This window comes from Heteronotia binoei, chromosome 18, assembly GCF_032191835.1.
Source record: "Heteronotia binoei isolate CCM8104 ecotype False Entrance Well chromosome 18, APGP_CSIRO_Hbin_v1, whole genome shotgun sequence".
Taxonomy (NCBI): Eukaryota; Metazoa; Chordata; class Lepidosauria; order Squamata; family Gekkonidae; genus Heteronotia; species Heteronotia binoei.
This window is the reverse complement of record NC_083240.1, coordinates 48,693,371-48,713,650: the sequence shown is the minus strand read 5'-3', so window position 1 is coordinate 48,713,650 and position 20,280 is coordinate 48,693,371. Positions and strand designations below refer to the sequence as shown.

General features: G+C 44.9%; 1 protein-coding gene across 5 annotated transcripts in view; it reads right to left on the bottom strand.

Moving 5' to 3' along the window:
- Positions 1-20,280, bottom strand: part of SGSM2 (small G protein signaling modulator 2) — a 174,155-nt gene that overhangs the window by 31,817 nt on the left and 122,058 nt on the right. For all 5 annotated transcript variants that reach the window (XM_060259242.1, XM_060259244.1, XM_060259243.1 and 2 more), the window contains 7 exons: positions 16,532-16,596; positions 16,279-16,424; positions 14,002-14,130; positions 12,836-13,012; positions 11,561-11,962; positions 7,899-8,023; positions 6,962-7,044 (listed from right to left, as the gene is read on the bottom strand). In XM_060259242.1, the coding sequence (XP_060115225.1) occupies positions 6,962-7,044; positions 7,899-8,023; positions 11,561-11,962; positions 12,836-13,012; positions 14,002-14,130; positions 16,279-16,424; positions 16,532-16,596 (1,127 nt within the window). The remainder of the gene's footprint in view (positions 1-6,961; positions 7,045-7,898; positions 8,024-11,560; positions 11,963-12,835; positions 13,013-14,001; positions 14,131-16,278; positions 16,425-16,531; positions 16,597-20,280) is intronic.

Genomic DNA, 20,280 nt, shown 5'->3' with positions numbered 1-20,280 from the left:
ATATAGTTTGGGACTCGTTTAAAGCTGTAATTCGTGGCAGATTTTTGGCTATTGCCTCTTCGTATAAAAAAGAAAAAGACAAAATTAGATCTGATTTGGTTGCCAACATTACCAAATTGGAAGAGAAATTTAAAAAATTTGGTAGCAAAAAAACTTATTCAAAACTTCTTATAGAAAGGAAAAAATTAGAATCTTTTGACGTCTCCAAGATTCAAAAACAAATGGCTTATATAAAACAAAAATATTGGTTTCGAACTCCTCAATCCCTTAAACTCCTATCATGGAAGGTTAAAAAGAGAATATCCTCAATGGCTATTTCTTCCATTCGTTCTAAATCCGGTACCTTGAAACATTCCACTAAGGATATTGTAGGAGTTTTTAAAAAATACTATTCATCTCTATATTCCTCCCAGCATCCAGCATCAGACCTTATTTCATCTTTTTTAGACACTCACTCAGTTATTAAGCCTGTTTCTCCTGAAGTTAAATCCCTTTTGGACAAACCTTTTACTGCACTTGAAATACAGAAGACTATCAAGTCTATGAAATCCAATAAATCTCCAGGCCGAGATGGCTTTATACCAGAATTTTATAAATTTTTTAATACTTTGTTGGCTCCCATCTTGGCGGACGCCTGTAATCAGTTTGTACAGTCTGGTTCTTTTCCAGTTACTTGGTCACAGGCAAAAATCATTCTTCTTCCAAAGAAAGACAAAGACTTGCTAGACCCTAGTTCATACAGGCCGATATCGCTCCTTAATTGCGATTACAAGATTTTTACAGCAGCCCTGGTGGCTAGGCTTAATACTTTTATAGGGAACTACATTCATCCTGACCAATCGAGCTTTATCCCACACCGTGAGTTAACGGACAATACTAGAATGGTTGGTCCTTGATGTTATTCAATACTGCCGGAAATTTAATATTGAGTCTTCCTTTATCTTGTCTATTGATTTTGAAAAAGCCTTTGATTCCGTTGAAGTTCCTTATCTTACAACCTTACTGCAGAAAATGAATTTTGGCCCGAATTTTCTGAAGATAATCCATTCTTTATATAAGTCGCCTTCTGCTATTCTTTCTATTAATAATTTGGATTCTGAAGAATTTAATCTTTTCAGAGGGACGAGGCAAGGTTGCCCCTTGTCTCCTCTGCTTTTTGCAATCGCAATTGAACCTCTTGCTAATGCTATCCGTAATACCAATATTATTGCTGGTATCCCTATTAGAAAGAAACAAATTAAGGTGTCTTTGTTTGCAGATGACCTAGTGCTTTTTGTTACAAAACCTAAGACTTCTTTACCAGCTGTCTTTGATTTATTATCTGTATTTTCTTCTATATCGGGTCTTCGAGTAAACCCATCTAAAACCATTCTTTATCCCATCACAATTTCAGATGCTCTCCAAGATTCCATCTACTCAAATTATCACTTCAAAAAAATGGATAGATATTGGACATATTTGGGGATCAATATACCTTTAAAATTGGGAGATATTTTTAAAGTCAATCATCATTTATTGATTAAGGACATTCTTACTATGCAAAAGAATAAAAATTCTTCACTCATTCCCTGGAATGAAAAAATTCAGATTATTAAATCTTTTATTTTTCCCAAATTTCTGTTTTTATTTCGAGCCATTCCTATTCTTATTCCTGAGGACTTATTTGTGGGTTGGCGTCGTTCGTTCTTAAGATACATTTGGAACAAGGGCTTATCTAGAATAGGGTATGCAACTCTTATTCGTTCTAAATCCTCAGGTGGTCTGGCTCTTCCGGATCTGCATAAATTTTATGAAGCTGCCATTTTAGGAGGCCTTGTCAGATACCATGATGCTGATTTAAATTCAGGCTGGAAGGTCCTAGAAGATACCTATCTAAATAACAAATCGTTTCAATCTACATTATGGGAATTTCCAAAGAAGAGACCTCCTAATATCTCCTCCAACCTTTTCCTTAAAGCCATTTTTCAGATTTGGGACAAACGCCGCCTCTTTTTAGCCCCTCCTATGTCTCCACTATCTCATTTTATGGATGTTTCTTGGTTTCAACCGGGGTTTTTTTACAAGTCTTTTCCAATTTGGAAAAAATATAATCTTTATAGGTTTGTGGATATTTTGTCCAATGGAAAAGTGCTCGACAAAAAATCTTTAGAAGAGAAAACTGGTGGGACAAAAATCCCATGGTTTGAATACTTGCAAATTAACAACTTGGTGACATCACTCTCAAAGAAATACAATTTCAATCGACCTCTTACTTTCTTTGAATCCTTGCTACAATCTCCTTTTTTAAAGCGGAAGGGACTGATTTCATTTATCTATAAGGGTTTGCTAGACATTGATGCTGTTGATTTGTTATCCTATCAAGAAATTTGGCAAAGGAATAGTTCAATTAATTTTCAGGAGGATGTTTGGCAACAAATCTGGTCATCTCCTTCGTTTGTTTCAAAATCATTGAATATACAATTACAAACTCAAAAAATTTTGTTCCGGTGGTATTTAACACCTCAGAGATTAAGCCATATGGCGATAAATCAATCCTCCAAATGTTGGAAAAATTGTGGAGAGGTGGGCACATTTATACACTGCTGGTGGTCTTGCCCGAGGGTGCAGTCGTTTTGGGCAGTAATTGTGGCAAAAATCAAGGATATCACGGGCTATAGTTTACCCTTAAGATTGGAACTCATTTTGCTTGACTGTTGGAAAGGTATTTCTATTACTTCTCTCAATAAATCCCTGATATCCCTTTTACTAGCTGCTGCTAAAATGGTGTTAGCCCAATTTTGGAAATCTCCCAATATTCCTCCAGTTAAAGCCTGGTATGCTAAAATCTGGGAGGTCTATGCTATGGACAACATAGCAGATAGTTTATGCAATATAAATAATTCAGAAGGTAACGATTCTCTGATGTACAAGTGGCTTCCATTTCTTAAATTTTCTTTTAGTCCTGTAGATCAGATGCGTACATGTATTCCTGGTAGATATTATGACATTATTAATTTGATGTAATTAACATATGGACAGAGTACTTATTTTTTAATTCAGCTGCCAAGTATGTATGTATGTGTGAATGTATGTATGTGTTGTTTTGTTTGTATTTTGTGTATATATATATATTCTGTTTTCTGCTGGTATGCTATGCTTATACACAAAGAATGATTGCAGATACAGTCATTGATTGCTTTATTTGTATGTTTACTAAATTCAATAAAAAGTTTTTGGACATTAAAAAAAAAAAAACAATGGCATAAAATTGTGCTTCTCTTGGTGGATCCTTGGGTGGATCAGGGACTGGTCATGGAGGAGGCCACAATGAGAGCCACAGTGTGAGCCACTGCTGTCCTCAACCGTAGGTCTGGCAGAACATGCCCTGCAGAACTGAGCAAGGTCCCACAGATGTCACCAGGCAGAGATTTCCACCAGGCCAGACTAGGGCTGAAAAGGCCCACAGGGGGGCACAGATGTCACCAGGCAGAGAGTTTCACCAGGCCAGACTAGGGCTGAAAAGGCCCACGGGGGGCACAGATGTCACCAGGCAGAGAGTTCCACCAGGTCAGAGTCAGGGCTGAAAAGGCCCACAGGGGGGCACAGATGTCACTAGATAGAGAGTTCCACCAGGTCAGAGTCAGGGCTTAAAAGACCCACAGGGGGGCACAGATGTCACCAGGTAGAGAGTTCCACCAGGCCAGACTAGGGCTGAAAAGGCCCACAGGGGGGCACAGATGTCACCAGGCAGAGAGTTCCACCAGGCCAGACTAGGGCTGAAAAGGCCCACAGGGGGGCACAGATGTCACCAGGTAGAGAGTTCCACCAGGCCATGCTAGGGCTGAAAAGGCCCTGGCTCTAGTTGAGGACAGCCAGGTATCTTGTCCAGGAGTGCCCAGTGCCCTTCTGGGGACTGTCAAGTTTGAACAGAGGATGCTTACTGTATTCCAGACCTACTGGGGTATCTGTGCTCCATCTGGTATGGTTGACAGGGTTGATGGGAATGCAGCTCCTGCTTATAATGTTTTGCTTATTCCTTTTTATTAAAGTCAAGGTCTCATCAGTCTTGGAAGAGAACAAGGTCGCCTCTTCAAATGGCATGTCTCTTTAAAGTGTTGGAGGTAGCCATGGCTCTGGCTGCTGCACTGGTAGTGTCTGTTCCCATTGACCTGCTGCTTGGACAATTGCCAGGCCTCTGTTTGGCGATTGTCCTTGGCCAGCAGTCTCTTGTCCTCCAGGAGAAATTCCAGGAAGGGTAGTATTTGTTCCCATTAAAAACAGCTGATACTCAGCCATAATCACCTTCTAGGTCACAATTTTGAATCCCAGCAAGGTATAGACTTTCCTGCCTACGCCATCTAGCTGGTGTCCTTTCCTATCTGTCAAGCTGCACTTCTTCAGTCCCCAAAGATGATGGAGGAGGATGAGTAGAGAAACAGTTGAACAGGTCCTTCTTGACCCAATAGGAGTGTTCCATCCTTCTAGCTGTTGAAGACCTTCTTCTCTGCCAAACCTACTAGGTAATGTCCTTAACAGCCCTGTAGCCATAAAAAAAATTTTTTGGCGGGGAGAGGGGCTGTGGGGCTTGGCTGCTTCTTCTAGCATCACAGTTAGGTACAAGAGAAAGACCCATTCCCTTGGCTGCTTCTTCCAGTGGCCAGCCACCCGGCCCCACTCTCTTGCACTCTCTCTCTTTTGCATGCTCTCTCTGTTGCTCTCTCGTGCTCTCTCTCTCTCATGGTCTCTCACGCTCTCTCGCTCGCTTTTGCTGTTGCTCTCTTGCGCGTGCTCTCTCACTGTCGCTCTCTCATGCGCTCGCTCGCATTTGCTGTGTCTCTCTCCTGTGCTGTCACTCTTGATGTTGCTCTCTTGTGCTTCTCTCTCTCATTGTTCTCTCTCTCTGTCACTCTCACTCTCTCTCATGCTCTCACTTGCTGTTGCTCTCTCTCGTGCTCCCCCCCTCTCTCTCTTGCTCTCGCTGTCACTCTCTTCTCTCACGCTTTCTCTGTTGCTGTCTACTGCAGAATGCTGCAGCCAAGTTGTTAATTGGGCTTCCTTCACAGGAACATATTCAATCTGTGCTGAAAGCACTGCATAATACCTATTGCTTACTGGATTCACTTCAAGGTGCTGGTTATCACCTTTAAAGCCCTCTATGGCCAGGGACCTGCATACCTTAGGGACCGCCTTTCCCCGCATGTACCCAAGAGAGCACTTTGGTCAGGGTCACAACATCTACTCTCGATCCCCAGCATCAAAGAGGCCATGCTCAAGGCAACCAGAGCCAGGGCCTTTTCTGTTGCAGCTCCTGCCTGGTGGAACAAGCTTCCGGAGGAGCTTAGGGCCCTGCACAGTTCTGCGGGGCCTGCAAAATGGTGCTCTTCCGCCAGGCATTTTTTAATTAAAATCTACGACAACAGAAAAAACAGATCCGGCACAAAAAAAAAATAGACACTACTCGGCCCACCACTGTGTCCTGGGACCTTCTGCTTAAATACGCAGTAACAGCTAACAACAGAATTTACATCGACTGAATCGGCAGTTACCCGCCATTACTAATAAAACTTGCGGTTAGATCAAATAGCACCTACCATTGTTGTATGATATTGTTTTATATGTTTGTATCTATGATGTATTTTATATTTTTATGTACAGCTTACTAATACTGGTTTTTATGACCTTTCAATGTGAACTGCCCTGAGCCTGCTTCGGCGGGGAGGGCAGGATAGAAGTTGAATAAATAAATAAATGGCACAGATTGTGGTCATTTGACTGTCATTTTTGAACAAGAAGAAGATATTGAAGAAGATATTGGATTTCTATCCCGCCCTCCACTCCAAAGAGTCTCAGAGCGGCTCACAATCTCCTTTATCTTCCTCCCCCACAACAGACACCCTGTGAGGTAGATGAAGATATTGGATTTATATCCCACCCTCCACTCCAAAGAGTCTCAGAGCGGCTCACAATCTCCTTTATCTTCCTCCCCCACAACAGACACCCTGTGAGGTAGATGAAGATACTGGATTTATATCCCGCCCTCCACTCCGAAGAGTCTCAGAGCGGCTCACAATCTCCTTTCCCTTCCTCCCCCACAACAGACACCCTGTGAGGTAGATGAAGATATTGGATTTATACCCCGCCCTTCTCTCTGAATCAGACTCAGAGCAGCTTACAATCTCCTATATCTTCTCCCCCCACAACAGACACCCTGTGAGGTGGGTGGGGCCGGAGAGGGCTCTCACAGCAGCTGCCCTTTCAAGGACAACCTCTGCCAGAGCTCTGGCTGACCCAAGGCCATTCCAGCAGGTGCAAGTGGAGGAGTGGGGAATCAAACCCGGTTCTCCCAGATAAGAGTCCGCACACTTAACCACTGCAGCAAACTGGCTCTCCTGAGCCCTTCTCAGCTATTTTTGACTGCAGAGTGCAGTCCCAAAATGCACTTCCTCACCAAGACACAGAAGACTCTCCAAAGCTCGACCTGCTCCAAAGGCAGCCAGAGAGGAACTCAGGGTAGGGGTCCTGCTGAGCGGGACAAGCTTGGTTCCAGTGTGCAGCACACAAAGAGGCTCTTAGCTGTAATTACCTCCTGCTCAAGCACAGTCCCCTGCTCATGTGGGACTGCACAGAAGGTCCATGTTGGTGATCTTAAATTTTGCATTTCTTCTGCATTTCCTCTTACCGCAGCACACTGAAAGCACAACAGCCTTGAAAAACTCAAACTCAAACACAGACTTAACTTGGCCCCCTCCTGGTTAATCAGCAACAAAAGCTTTCGTTGCAGATTAATCTGCCCCTGAAGCCAAAATCCATGATTAAAGCAGCTCCTACAAAGATGGAAGGAGCCATCTGGACCAAGCCTCTGTTCAAAATGCAGAGCCAGGCCTTGAGTGGCTTCCTCGCTGGGCAGACCAACCGTTCAGCTGCCTGGGAACTCCAGGGCTCCTCCAGAACACCTTGGGAAGAAACACTGGGCTCTCCTTACCCTTGTCCAGTATAACCATCAGGGGGGCCAGAAGGTCACACATTCCTTGGACGTAGCCGACATCTAAATGTTCCCAAACATAACTGCAACAGAGGGAAGGAGGGAGAGACTGCTAAAAATTCCTCTGAAATGAGCTGCTGCTGATTGAGTCAGGTTGATGACCTTCAAAACTTTTCATTAAAATGGAACAGAACTTTGCAGGCACAACCAGAGTGGTGGGGAGTGGGATGGATTTCGAATCAAAATTCTTCCAAATGTGAATGTCTGTTTTCTGATGAAGAACATGGCCCCACTGAAGAAGCATTTGACTTTCAAGGACATTCTGGGCAACCTTTCAATCAACTACTAGTTCTTTCTGAATGAAGCAGGATCCATCATGCAATTCACATATTCAGAGCTTTTCACCCCCCTGGGAAAAGGGATGCCAGAACTTCCAAGCAGGAAATGAAGGAGAACACAAATGGGCCCTCATAAACTTTTAAACATTTTTTGATCATTTTGTTTCCACAAAGAGGTTAACCATGTCCCCCCAGAAAAAAGCCCCGAGTATATTGATATTGCCCCTGAGAGCAGGGAACAAAAGGATTGGGAGAAGCACACCAAGAGGAGAGGATTCCACCAGCCCTCCTGCTCAACATTTTCCCTACATGAAACCATCTAGGGGTGGGGGAGTGTGGCAATTGGGAAAATGCTGCATGTTTCCAAGAATACATGCCCCCCCCCCCCCAAACACACACACACACAGAGGCTAAATAGTTCTTGGAAAATGGCACAGAGAGGAAGGCCAATTTCTGATTGCAATTACGCGCTGCATTTCTTCTACAGGAATCAGAACTCATGTGGGATTGTGTTATGTCTGACACAGAGTGGGGACCCAGATCCAGCCTCTGTAATGCATAAAGAGGTCAATCTCAGGAGGCCATAAATTTAAGCTCACCTGCACATAATGTTCCGAAGTTTCTCCAGGTTTTCTACAGTGAAGTACCAGTAATTCCGGTCGCACCTCTGGACATCTTTATCGATTCTGTGCAGGTTTAAGGCCACAGTATCCAACATTTCTATCTGGAAGAGACAAATGTAACTAACCAACACACTGACAAAGCAAACTTGTAAGCCCCTGTTTGGTCTGAGAAGGAAAAGGCAAAATTGTATTTTCTTCCCAACAATTCCTTTGTGCAAGTAACCAGAACAGAAATGCAACTATAGCTGAAGCTCGAAGGAGCAGGACTTTATCACAAGATGCTTATATCCATTTGTGAAGGTGCAGACAATGAGGACTAGAAACTTTTATCCACCCACCCCCTGAATATGCAAACAGAGAATTCTTTGGGAAAATTTTGTGTAGAATGTACTAAGTCAAGCAATCCAGACTGTGATCAGGGCAGGCACAAAGGGGCTGGGCTATTCCTTTCCAATTGTCAAGAAGACTTGCCATTATTATCTTGAAGTACTTTCATTTTCCAGTGTCTCCACTTCACTTTGCTACTATCTCTGTGTAACAGTTAAAACATTCCTTTCTGCCTAGTCTCAAGAGGTACCAAGGTTGCTCTTTCCTGATTATGAGCACACCAGCAAAGGGGCCTGGGAAAGTATTGGGGGGAGGGACTACTTGCTTCCCGCTTTTCTTCAAATGTGTAACGGTTTAGGCCAGGGCTATAACAGAAGGGCAAAAGCCCACCAAAGCCAGTTTTCGCAAGGACCATCTTACTCTGACCTGTCATGTATCAATAAATAGCTATTCTTGGAATGGACTATCTCTGATCACTGAACTGCTGGGGTCTTGACACCAATCAGCACTAGGAATTGGTGTGAATTCTGTTGTCTTTCTTTTGCCAACAACCTTTGTGTGCAAGTACACTTACTTCTTCTGAGGTTGGGCGGATGGATTCTGAGGGTGGGTGGGTGAATAGATGGATTCTTCTGTCAATTTGTGGGTTTTTTTTTTTAAATGGATATCTCTGTTCTTTTCTGGATCTATTTTCTTTCAAAAAGACCCTGATTAGGATTAGAACACTTGGATTGGTTCTTATATCTTGGACAGTGGAGTGACATCAGATGCCACGTGATAATAGCCCACACTGGTAATGAGACAAGAAAACTAGCTCTCAATTCAGTCCAGGAGGATACCTTGTCTTGAGCTTTATTATCAATTACAATTCAGCAGTCTCTCTTCCTAATCTCCCTCTGAAATTCCTTTGTAAGAGCGCTGCTGCTCTTAGGTCAGCAACTGAATGTTGTGGTTTCTAATCTCAGAGTAATCCATTTATGCTTTGCATCCTCCTGGGCTGAATCCTCCTGGATGGAATTGAGACATAGGTTTCCTGTCTCATTACCAATGCTGGTATCTCCATGCCTACAACTCCTCTGCATATCGCACCTAATCCAATCAAACCTGCTATTGTCATTCACCATTTGACTTCTGAAATCACCTTTATATAAAGTTTATATCTCTGGTACCTTGTGTTACATTTGATGGCATGCATGACCCAGCCCAACAAAGTGACACTTATGTCAGATCCAGCCCTCGTAACAAATGAGTTCAACACCTCTGGCTTAGAGCCTTACACAAGGCTTTTTTTGTAGCAGGAACTCACTTGCATATTAGATCACACACCCCTGATGTAGCCAATCCTCCTGGAGCTTACAGCAGGCCCTGTACTCCCTGTAACCTCTTGGAGGATTGGCTACATCACAGAGGTGTGGTCTAACATGCAAAGGAGTTTCTGCTATAGAAAAAGCCCTGGCCTTACATAGCAGGGAACAGGCAATTCCCCCCACTCCACCCCAGTAAAAAAAACTCTGGCTACAGGCCTGGATCAGTGGTCTGTAAGCTCACAATACAGAATAAGAGCCAGAAAACAGATCCGATCTTTGGGTCTGGTTTTGATGTGTGAGTGAACCTAGAATCAACCTAGAATTGGTAACACATTTACTTTTTTAACTGTTTTAACAATGCTTAATTTAATTGTTTTATTGTAATTTTATTGTGTATTGTGAGCCGCCCTGAGCCTGCTTCGGCGGGGAGGGCGGGATATAAATCAAAGGAACTAAACTGCAATTTTGGTGATTTGGAGGAGTGATACCAGAAATCATCTGTTTGCAGCACAAACATTCTGCAGGGAACAGGATTAACTGTATTTCTTGATCACATTTTTTCATCCCACTTCCCTCCACGGAGCACCTACTGTGTTCTCTCCTCCTCGTCCTTTCCCTCCTTCTCAGTGCTGTGAGGAGGCTGGGAGAAGAGCAGGCTCTTGGTGCAGATGGAATGGGGATGTGAACTTGGCCAACTTGTCTCTCAGCCCAACACTCAAAACTATTAGACATAACGCCTCAGGTCTTTGTATCTATGTATATCTATGCAAAAAGAACTCAAGATAAGTTTTGGGTACATTTTTATCTTGGCTCTTCTCCAAGAAGCTCAAAGTGGCATGCAGAGTTCTCCTCACCCCAAATGTTGTCCTCACCCCAGCCTTGCGAGGTAGGTGAATAACTGGCCAAGTCCACCCAGAGAGCTTACTGGCTCGAATGGCCCAAGCCTGAGATCTCTCTTGCTTGCACTCTCGATACATGTGGAAGAATGATCAGGTCACACTCTGATGACACCATCACTCCATGATCTTGAGCCAGTCCCCCTCGGCCTGACTTACCCCACAGGGTTGCAGTGAGTGGGATGCCTTGGGAAGCGAGAACTACGCATAACAATTTGGAGGAACAGAAGGATAGAAATGCCCTACGCAGATTTACCTCCTGTGCCTTGTGATCACTTCTTTCTCATGCACATATATTCCAGAGGGTCCAGATACACAAAGGTTAACTCCCTACAGGAGATGGTGTGCAGAGTAAGCCCAACAATCTCCTGCTTTTGGGAAACCACTTGCACCCCCACAATACCCTTGACTTGATCTGTCCAATGGGAATGCTGGGGACAGAACTCAAAATAAAGGATGCCAAATGGCCGGTGGTTGTAAGTACTACACAAATGAAAGAAAATTTTTAGCAAAAGATTGTTGTGTATTTTATGTAATATCAAAGTGACTCTCATATGAATTACTCACAATTTGACATACATCTTGACCTGAAACAAACACCTACATGAAGGGGATGAAAATCTCACAAAGACCACTTAAACATTCACACAGAGGCCAATCAAACATTCAGAAAAAAGTCTCCTCACAAGTGTCCAAAAATACAAATCCATGAAGTGTCCCACATGATCTGGCCATGCCACTCAGAGATTCAATATCATGTCAAATTGTGAGTAGTTCATATGAGAGTCACTTTGATATTACATAATATACACAACGATCTTTTGCTAAAATTTTTCTTTCATTTGTGTAGTAATTATGACCATGGACCATTTGCCGTTCTTTGTTGTTTCTTTCGGGTCTTCTCGTGGGGATGGGGATCCATGCAGCCCTGGCGCTTCATCCCTGCATGTAAAGCTGCTGGATCACTTTTATTTATTTATTTCATCCCATTTGTGTCCCGCCCTCCCCTGACGGGCTCAGGCAGAGGGTCATCAAGCTCAGCTGACTGGAACCCCAAACAAAGAAAGGGCTTTCCCAGCCAGCACCACAACTCCTCCCAGTGACTCACCGTGTAAGCTGCAGAACAGACAGAAAGGCTCTCCTCTTCCGGGTGTGCCTTACTCTCCATCAGGGAGCACAGCGATTCCTCGGTCACTGAGCTATCAGATTCCAAACTTTTCATTTTCTCAGCCTGCTCTGCACCTGGCCTTTGCAGATCAGTGCTGCTTTCTTCCTCCGTGCCATCCTCGAAGCAAACACTCTGCCCGTCATCAATGCTGGAAAGGATGCCTGAGGTGACGGAGTAATTCCGAGAGGAAGGCAGGCCAGAGTCTGGAGAGTCAAATTCCACCGAGGGCTGCTGCTCCAGCACTGCCGCCACCGTGGGTGCATCGATGCTACCTCCCACCAAAGATGGGTCTGCCGGCACTTTTGGCTCTACAGAGTCCATTTCGTCTACAGATATAAAAACCTGCAGGTGATTGGTTTACAGTGGAGGGGGAAAAAGAAAGAATGCGATTAGCAAAAGGACCCTGAAGGTCTGCCTGAAAGAAATCCCTCAAAAGAAGGGGAGGGGAGAAATACAAATTCCTCTCCTATCAACAAGAAAAATGCTGAAATTCATCCAATTATGTGCTCACCATGAAAATGCAGTAATTTAGTGATTATTTATGGTCAAGGGGGGGGGGGGGTAGGCAACCAGAACCAAACACGACTCTTTAAAAAAGAAAACAACATCTTTAAGTCAAGATCTCTCTGAGGTACTAGAACAATCAGTACATGAAAAGAAAGGAAGAAAAGCCTCTGTACTAAAGGACTAAAAGACTATTTAGAGATGCATTAAAAAATGGAAAAGGACAAGAGAAGACCCATAAACCCTGCACAGATGTATGCAAACACGCTAAAACAATCACACAGGGTGCTCTTGGGTATATTGCTATTTCTTGTGAGACTTTGTGCCCGCCACATCCTAATTAAGGACTTGCAATGACCAGTGTTTGGGCTGAATAAACTGGATGGATTATTAATCAACATGGCAGCTGTTACACTGTATGGTCTCAGTTAGGCCAAAAGGCCTTCACATAATTCTCTTCCTGTGAATGTTGACCTAGGTTGGTGCTTTCAGTATAAAAGACTGCTGACCCCTGTTTCACAAACACAGGTATGGAGCATCAGCAGGCCCAGAATCAAACAGCAACTCAGGGTACTATTTCAAACAGCATTCTCATTACAGGTCCTCCCACCTCCCTTTATAGCAGGTATCCACTGCATCCCTGCAGATCTTCCTATAGCAACAAGGGGATCATGTGACCTGACCAGGTGGATGAGACAAGCCACGCCTTACATCATTGCTGATGGTGGAGTCCCTGTGGATCAGCCGTTGTACATGGCTATCTATGCTGCTGCCGGAGGAGAACTTGGGGACCGTTTGAGACTCCTTCTCCCGCAGCTTCACAACTGCTTCACAGGCTTTCCACTCAGCCATGACCTTCTTGTACTGAAGCATAATTTCCTCATCCACCTTGAAAAAACAAACAGAAAAGGGAACTCAGTTGGGGCCAGACCTTCACACAGGCTTGGGGGAAGTGTGGAGGATTCCACCCACTGTGAAGTAGTCACAGGGAACAGGCACTCTGCTCAGCATTTCATGGACATTTTGGAAGCCAGAGTGCATTTCCCCTACAATGGGCAAATCCATGCTCTGGGTGAAATGTCAGCCCTTCTGACTGGGAGGGATCCAGCCTGGTAGATCTCGCAAACGTGTCAGCAAAGGTAGTGGCTTCTGACCAAGTCAGAATTTTGGTCCATCTAGGTCAGCACTGGCTGCTCTGGAGGCAGCACTTGTTCAGGGTCTCAGGCAGGCCTGGCCAGCACCCACTGAGGAGTGTCCTCCCTCCATCACTGCTAGCATCCCTCCAAGACACACCAAATGCCTGTCTGGGGGTTCCCTGCTGAGCCTGGTGTTGGAATTTTGAATATTTATATTGTATATCTAGGCAGTGTCTAACGTTCAGTCATTCGTGTTCGATATGTTTACCTGTCAGTCAGACTAGAGCTGATGGAATGTGAAGCAGAGGCTTGGAAAACGACGGTTAAAGAAGAGCAGTTGGCAGTTCTGTGTTAGGATCTGCCGTGAGCTGGCTGAGGAACAGCTTGTTAGTGATAGCTTAGAGAATGTCGTCTATAGTGTTATTATTTTCATCCCAATTTCCAACACCTGGGAGCTGAGCCCTGGACTCACAGCTCAAAGTCAGGCCCTGCTGCCTTAACTGGGGAAGAAGGGAAGGCTTCCACTCCAATGGAGCCCACCTGCCAGCTGCAGGAGGGCTCCTTCCTCCCCACCCCCAGCAGGACCCTTTCCATCCCACAGAACCACTGCTGATATTCTTTCAGAGAAGGAAGTGGGAAGAGACTGGGAACAGACATGCAGAAGAGACCCAAGGCACACGTTCTTCAAGAGAGCAGCGAAGTCGTCACTTCCCTGTCCATCTCAGCAGTCAGAGTACCCACCCGATCCATCTCCTTTTTGGTCATGCCGAACTTGTAGTGCCCCAGTAAGAACGGCCACACCTCCTTTCGGATTTCGTGCTGCACCCCACCATAATAAACCTGTCGGAGCAGTTCCAATTCCTTGTAATTCTAACATGGGAAATTAAAAAAAAATGAGAAAAACGAATGAGCAAAAACACACACAGCTGTCTTACACCAAATCAGACCAGCTGGACCATCAAAGTCAGTCTTTACTCTGACTGGCAGCAGCTCTTCAGGTTCCCAGGCAGAGAGTGTCTTGCACCTCCCCTCCACCTGGAGATGCTGAGGATTGAACCTGGGACCTTGTGCATGCCAAGCAGAGGCTCTGCCACTGAGCCACAGCCTCTCCCCAGCCAGCCATGACAATGCAAGAGCAGCTCTGCTGAACCAGACCAAAGGTCCCCTTGTTCAGATACCTCTAGGAATTCCACAAGCCCCGTTTGTATTACTGGATCTTTGTGGCTGGATTTGAAGGTAGACTGCCTCTGAACTTGAGGGTTCCACTGCTGAGGACCGCTGACTGCATATTTTGCAGTCTACTGAGGGGTGATGTGGTTTTTTTTGCAGTCTACTGGCTTTAAAAAAAAAGTTTTTCATGGAGAAATACATCATCAGTTTACAAAATAGCTTTTGTTTTACTCAAGGAGCAACTCCAGTCATGAGACACCTGCATGCATCATGTGAAAGCAGCAGTCTGATCTCCAGGTCATGAGAACTAGAATTAAAAAGTCACTGTACAGAAAAGATTCCAAGTTTCCAGCTTGGCAAAACTTGGGTTTGCAAAATACATGAAATGTTTTAATAAAATGGAAACAAAAATGAGAGGATTTCGTGATGTGTAAATAAAATGAGACTAAATTTTGTGCCTGGCAAATTCGATCTAAAGTCCATAGGTACACAAAATACACAGACAGCTTGTACACTTCAACTTTAGGTGGAGAGGAGAGGTGCTTGAGCCATGTTTGGTGGGGGTGGAAGGTTTGACCACAGGAGGCTGTACAGGGCCAGGACAAGAATTTTGTATACTAGACATCGTAGGCAAGAGGGCAGAAAATAAAATCTTGGTTACTGCACAGCTGGGGAGGCAGGGAACAAGCTACAATCTCTGGCTTTTAAAAAAGAGCTCAGCAGTTCAGAGTTTACCCAAAGCAATGTGGTGCAGTGGTTAGAATGACAGACTAGGTTCTGGAAGAATCAAGTCCAAATCCCCACTCAGGCCCAGGTTGGTCATCCTCACTAATCCCCAGCTGCCGCACACTTTGGGTTGTTGTGGGGATAAAATGGTGGAGAGGAGAAGGACGTGAGCAGTGTTGGGCTCCCACTGGAGAGAAAGGCAATATATAAACGGAGAAAACAAATACATAGATGAATGAAACCTCCCTGTTTAGAGGCAGTCTATCTCTACACTCCAGGACAACCAATGGGAGATGGCTCTTCATTTGCACCATGCTTGTGACTCTTCAGCTGCATGCTGAAGATGCTTAGATGCACGCAAGATGATACAAAACGTTGTGAAAATAACAAACAAGCCTTTTGTCTGTCTCTGCTAGTGGTTTGCTAATGGCTTGATATTAAAGAGGTGTCTAACAAGGACCTCAATAGCCAATCACCAGCAACCCAGGCACCCTTTGGGCTTCGGCCAAGCGTCCCTGCAGGCACCTCACAGGGGGTCTCTGGCCAGAGGGAGTCCTGTAAGTCTTCCCTTTAGAAGCCTCACACTGCCACAGCCAGCCCAGCGCATCCCTCCCTCAGCACCAGAGCCCACAGCCTTCTCTTCCTGTATCTGAGACAGGGACCCTCTTGGCACATCATGGCAGTGAGGCTATGACACATTGAGTGAAGTCTTTAACCCGTCCCAAATTTGCCACCAATTCCATTAGATGCTCCCACCCCCATCTCATATGAGGGGGAGGAAAAAAGTTCTCTGTATCCATTTCCCTTCTGATTCTGACTGGGAGGGGACCTTGAAGAGCCAATCACCATGGCCCAGGCCGGTAGTCCTTTGGTCTACCCAACTCAGCCCCAAAGAAGCTCTCCCTCCAAGCTCCTGGAAACAATTCTGCACCATAAGGAAAGTTAGTGATATTCCATCACATCACAAGCACCAGGAAGTGCAGTGAGAGAGAAAGAAAGAAACTTCATAATGGCTAACTGAAAGCTAATTAATACTCAATGGTTTGGTAGGCCACCCGTTATGGCTCTCGCCTTTTAGGGGATTTGTTAAAGTTCCCTTAACATTACTAGCCATGACTTCACCTTCTTGTCCTTTTGATATTTGCCCCACACCTCTTTGGTCAGGCCTTCTGCAGCATTTGTGGGTTTGTCTGGCGGGATGATCGTGTGATTCACCAGAGCAGACAAGTGCATTCGTACTGTGGACAAATGACGGCAATAGGCAAGCCCTGCAGAGAGTGGGGGGAGAGAAACCTAAATGAAAATTCACAGCTGCCACTAACTAGATGGACGCACATGCACGCACACACAGAGGAATGCAGAAAGCTACACTTACACCCATAAAAAGCTCTGGAAACAATTTGCCTCTTCATACTTTCACATAGCATTTTCAGAGGGGTTCTGTAGAAAGAGAGACTTAATTAATCTAAATGTTATTCTGCCCTTCCGTTATGGAGCCCAGTTTGATAACCTTGTCCCCTATGGCACCCAAGAGAACTTGGTTCAACCAAAAGACTTGGAGCAAGATCTGTTATGTTATTTTTCTTTCCTTCTTTCAAGTATTTCTTTAAAGCAATTCAAATTTGGGTCTCCCAAGGCTACGTCCAATGCTCTAACTTCTGAATGGAGCTGCCTCCCACTTAGCAACAATCCTCTCCTAATCCCCCCCCTCAGCAGAGGCAACCCCTTCGCCAGCCCTCTCTCTCTCTTCTCAAATTCCAGTTGGAAATGGATCCTGCTTTTCTGTCATATCATTCTCTAAAGCATTATAGACACAGAATAATATGAAATTAGTATAATAAATAAAATATTGGCAACAGAGCTACTAACAAGTAACAAAAGGGAGACCCACGACGACTAATGAGGGAGGCAGTCAACTCTCCCCCCCCCACCCTGGGGCTATTTTTGCTCCCTCACCTCTTCTCTGCCCCCCACCCCGCCAAGCTGGCTCATCTCTTCTGACTTCACTTCTCTTGTCTTGGTGGACAGTGGGCAACACATCACAGGCAACCACATGGGCCCTCTGAAGTGCAGCGTCTCTCTGTGTGTGTGCATGCTGTTTCCACAGGATGGGTTGACTCCCAATTTATTATTTTTGTGGCAATTTTGATTTTTCTGCAACTGGACTGTTTTGTGACACTTAAAAAAAACCCCTACATGACAGGCATCCTTTGAAGACACAACCTGATTTGATGCTGCAAATCCATACAAATCTTGAAGATGGGCCTTTGGAGCCCTACACTGCAAAGACGGACGATTGCAGGCCTCATCTTCTGCAGACCAAAGACCATTTTCCTAACCATTTTCTGACCCAAACCACAAAATGGGAGGAGGTAAGCAAGAGAGCTGGTTGAAAAACTGACTGGGGCGGATTTAGGATACCGCAAGACATAGTATCTTAAGTACATGAAGGGACGTCATATAGAGAATGGTGCAGAGCTGTTTCCTGCAGCCCCAAAAGAGCGGACCAGAACCAATGGGTTGAAATCAAAAGAGTTTTCAACTAAACATTAGGAAGAACTTCCTGACGGTTAGAGCGGTTCCTCAGTGGGACAGGCTTCCTCGGGAGGTGGTGGGCTCTCCTCCTTGGAGGTTTTCAGACAGAGGCTAGAGGGCCACCTGACAGCAAGGCTGATCCTGCCTGTGAACTGAGGCAGGTCAGGAGGGGGGACAGGAAGGGCTGCATCTCATGGCCGCTTCTTACACGCCCAGGGAAATGCTGTTCAGCACTTTGGGGTCAGGAAGCAATTTTTCATCAGGCCAGTTTGATCAGAGATCAGGGGTTTTTTTGCCATCTGGGCATGGTAGGCTTCCCAATCCCCAGGTCCCAGTGGGGGGTTCTCCAGTTTTACAGGCTTCCCCCTGCCCCCTGCCAGCTGGCTGGCGAGCAAAGCCCCGCCCCCACAGCCACCATGTACCTTTAGATCTCTGGCAGGTTTGGAGACCTGCAAACAAGTCCCGTTGCAAACAGGTCCCGTGTGTGTGCCTTTAAAGTTGAGCAGGAAGCCGGAAGTACTTCATGGGGAAGGGTCAGCAGCAGACCTCCTCAGAGTACAGCTCCTCAGTTTGTTTTGCTTTCATTTCAGAGCAAGTAAGTGGGTGGGTATGAGTGTGTGAGAGAGCATCCTAGCCCCTGTACTTTTCAGACCTCATTGTGGAGGCACCAGAGCCAGTTAAGTGTGTGTGTGTGTGTGTATGTGTGTGTGTGTGTGAGAGAGAGAGAGAGAGAGAGAGAGAGAGAGAGAAAGAAAGAAAGAAAGAAAGAAAGAAAGAAAGAAAGAAAGAAAGAAAGAAAGAAAGAAAGAAAGAAAGAAAGACGCACCCACAGAAGTCTTTGTAGAGACAGTAAGAGGGTGTGTCTTGTGCTTGTTTTGCATTGTTTTCAGAGTCTTTGTATAGGAACCTGTTTATGTAGGGTTGCCAATCCCCAGGTGGGGACCCGGTTTGGAGGCCCTCCCTCCGCTTCAGGATCATCAGAAAGCAGGGGGAGGGGAGGGAAATGGCTACTGGGAACTCTATTATTCCCTATGGAGACTTATTCCCATAGAAAATAATGAATTGATCCATGGGTATCTGGGGCTCTGGGGGAGCTGTTGTTTGAGGTAGAAACACCAAATTTGCAGCATAGCATCCAGTGCCTCTCCCCAAAATACCCTCCAAGTTTCAAAAAGATTGGACAAGGGGGTACAATTCTATGAGTCCCAAAAGAAGGTGCCCCTATCCATTATTTCCTGTGGAAGGAAGGCATTTAAAAAGGTGTGTGATCCCTTCAAATGTGATGGCCAGAACTTCCTTGGAGTTCAATTATACTTGTCACAGCCTTCCTCCTGGCTCCACCCTCAAAGTCCCCAGATATTTCTTGAATTGGACTTGGCAACCCTAGAGCACGGAACAGGGTTTTCTGAGGTTGGGTGGAAGGAGGTACTTGTGAATTTCTGCATTGTGCAGGTGTGTTAGACTGGATGCCCCTGGAAGTCCCTTCCAACTCTGTGATTCTACATGCTCAAAAGCAAGAGAGCTGGTTGACTGGAAGCCCAGCTAGGGTCCTGGGAACCTCTCTTGCCAAACTGGAAAGAATTGCACCAGCTGTTGGTTAGTTTCTGGGTACCATCCACAGTGCCAGTTCTTAAGGTCAGACCCAGAATTTGTCCTGGGCAAGGAGAACCATTGACTGCCTTTTTCTTTTACTTCACTTTTAACAATTTTTAGAGTTTGAGACCCAACCAGTATGCTTGACTCATCTTTGTCCTACACGACAATGAACTTGCACACAAAAATCTGTAAATCTGCATGATTCATATCATTAATAAGCAAATAAAAAACCCAAAATTTGTTTCCTTTATAGAAATACTTTTTGTTTTAAGAACAGCCAAAACATCACAACATCAAAGGAATCTTCAGGTGGACCTATAAAAAATCAGTAGACAAAAGTCTTAAAATCTCACAAGCCCTTTAACTTTATCTGAAAGTTTCAACCAAGAAGTACTGAGTTTTACCAAGAAAGCCTTAAATGACACAGGACTGAGTGACCCAAAAGCCCCTAAAGGACTACACTGGAATCCCTCTAAGAATATAAGAAGAGCCCTTCCAGATCAGACCAGGAAGGGTCCATCTAGTCCAGCATCCTTTCTCATGCAGTGGCCAACCAGTTCCTCTGGAGGCCAAGACCTTTCCCCAATGTTGTCAGTATTCAGAGAATCTTCTGAATGTAGAGATTCCCCTTAGCCACCATACCTAGTAGCCACTGACAGACTTATCCTCTGTGAATCTATCTTTTAAAGCTGTTTTTTCCTTTGGCCATTACTACATTCTCTGGCTGCAAATTCCACATTTCAATCATTCTCTGTATAAAGTAGTATATCCTTTTGTCCATCCTGAACCTTCATTGGATATCCTTAAGTTCCAGTATTTTGGGAGAGGGAGAAAAATTTGTCAACTCTCTCCTCCCCATGCATAATCTTACAAACCTCTATCATGTCCCCTCCCCTTAGTCATCCCTTTTCAAATGGAAAAGTCCCAGACTCTTCAGCCTTTCCTCCTAGGGAAGGTGCTCCAACCCTCTAATAATCTGAGTTCCCCTTCTCT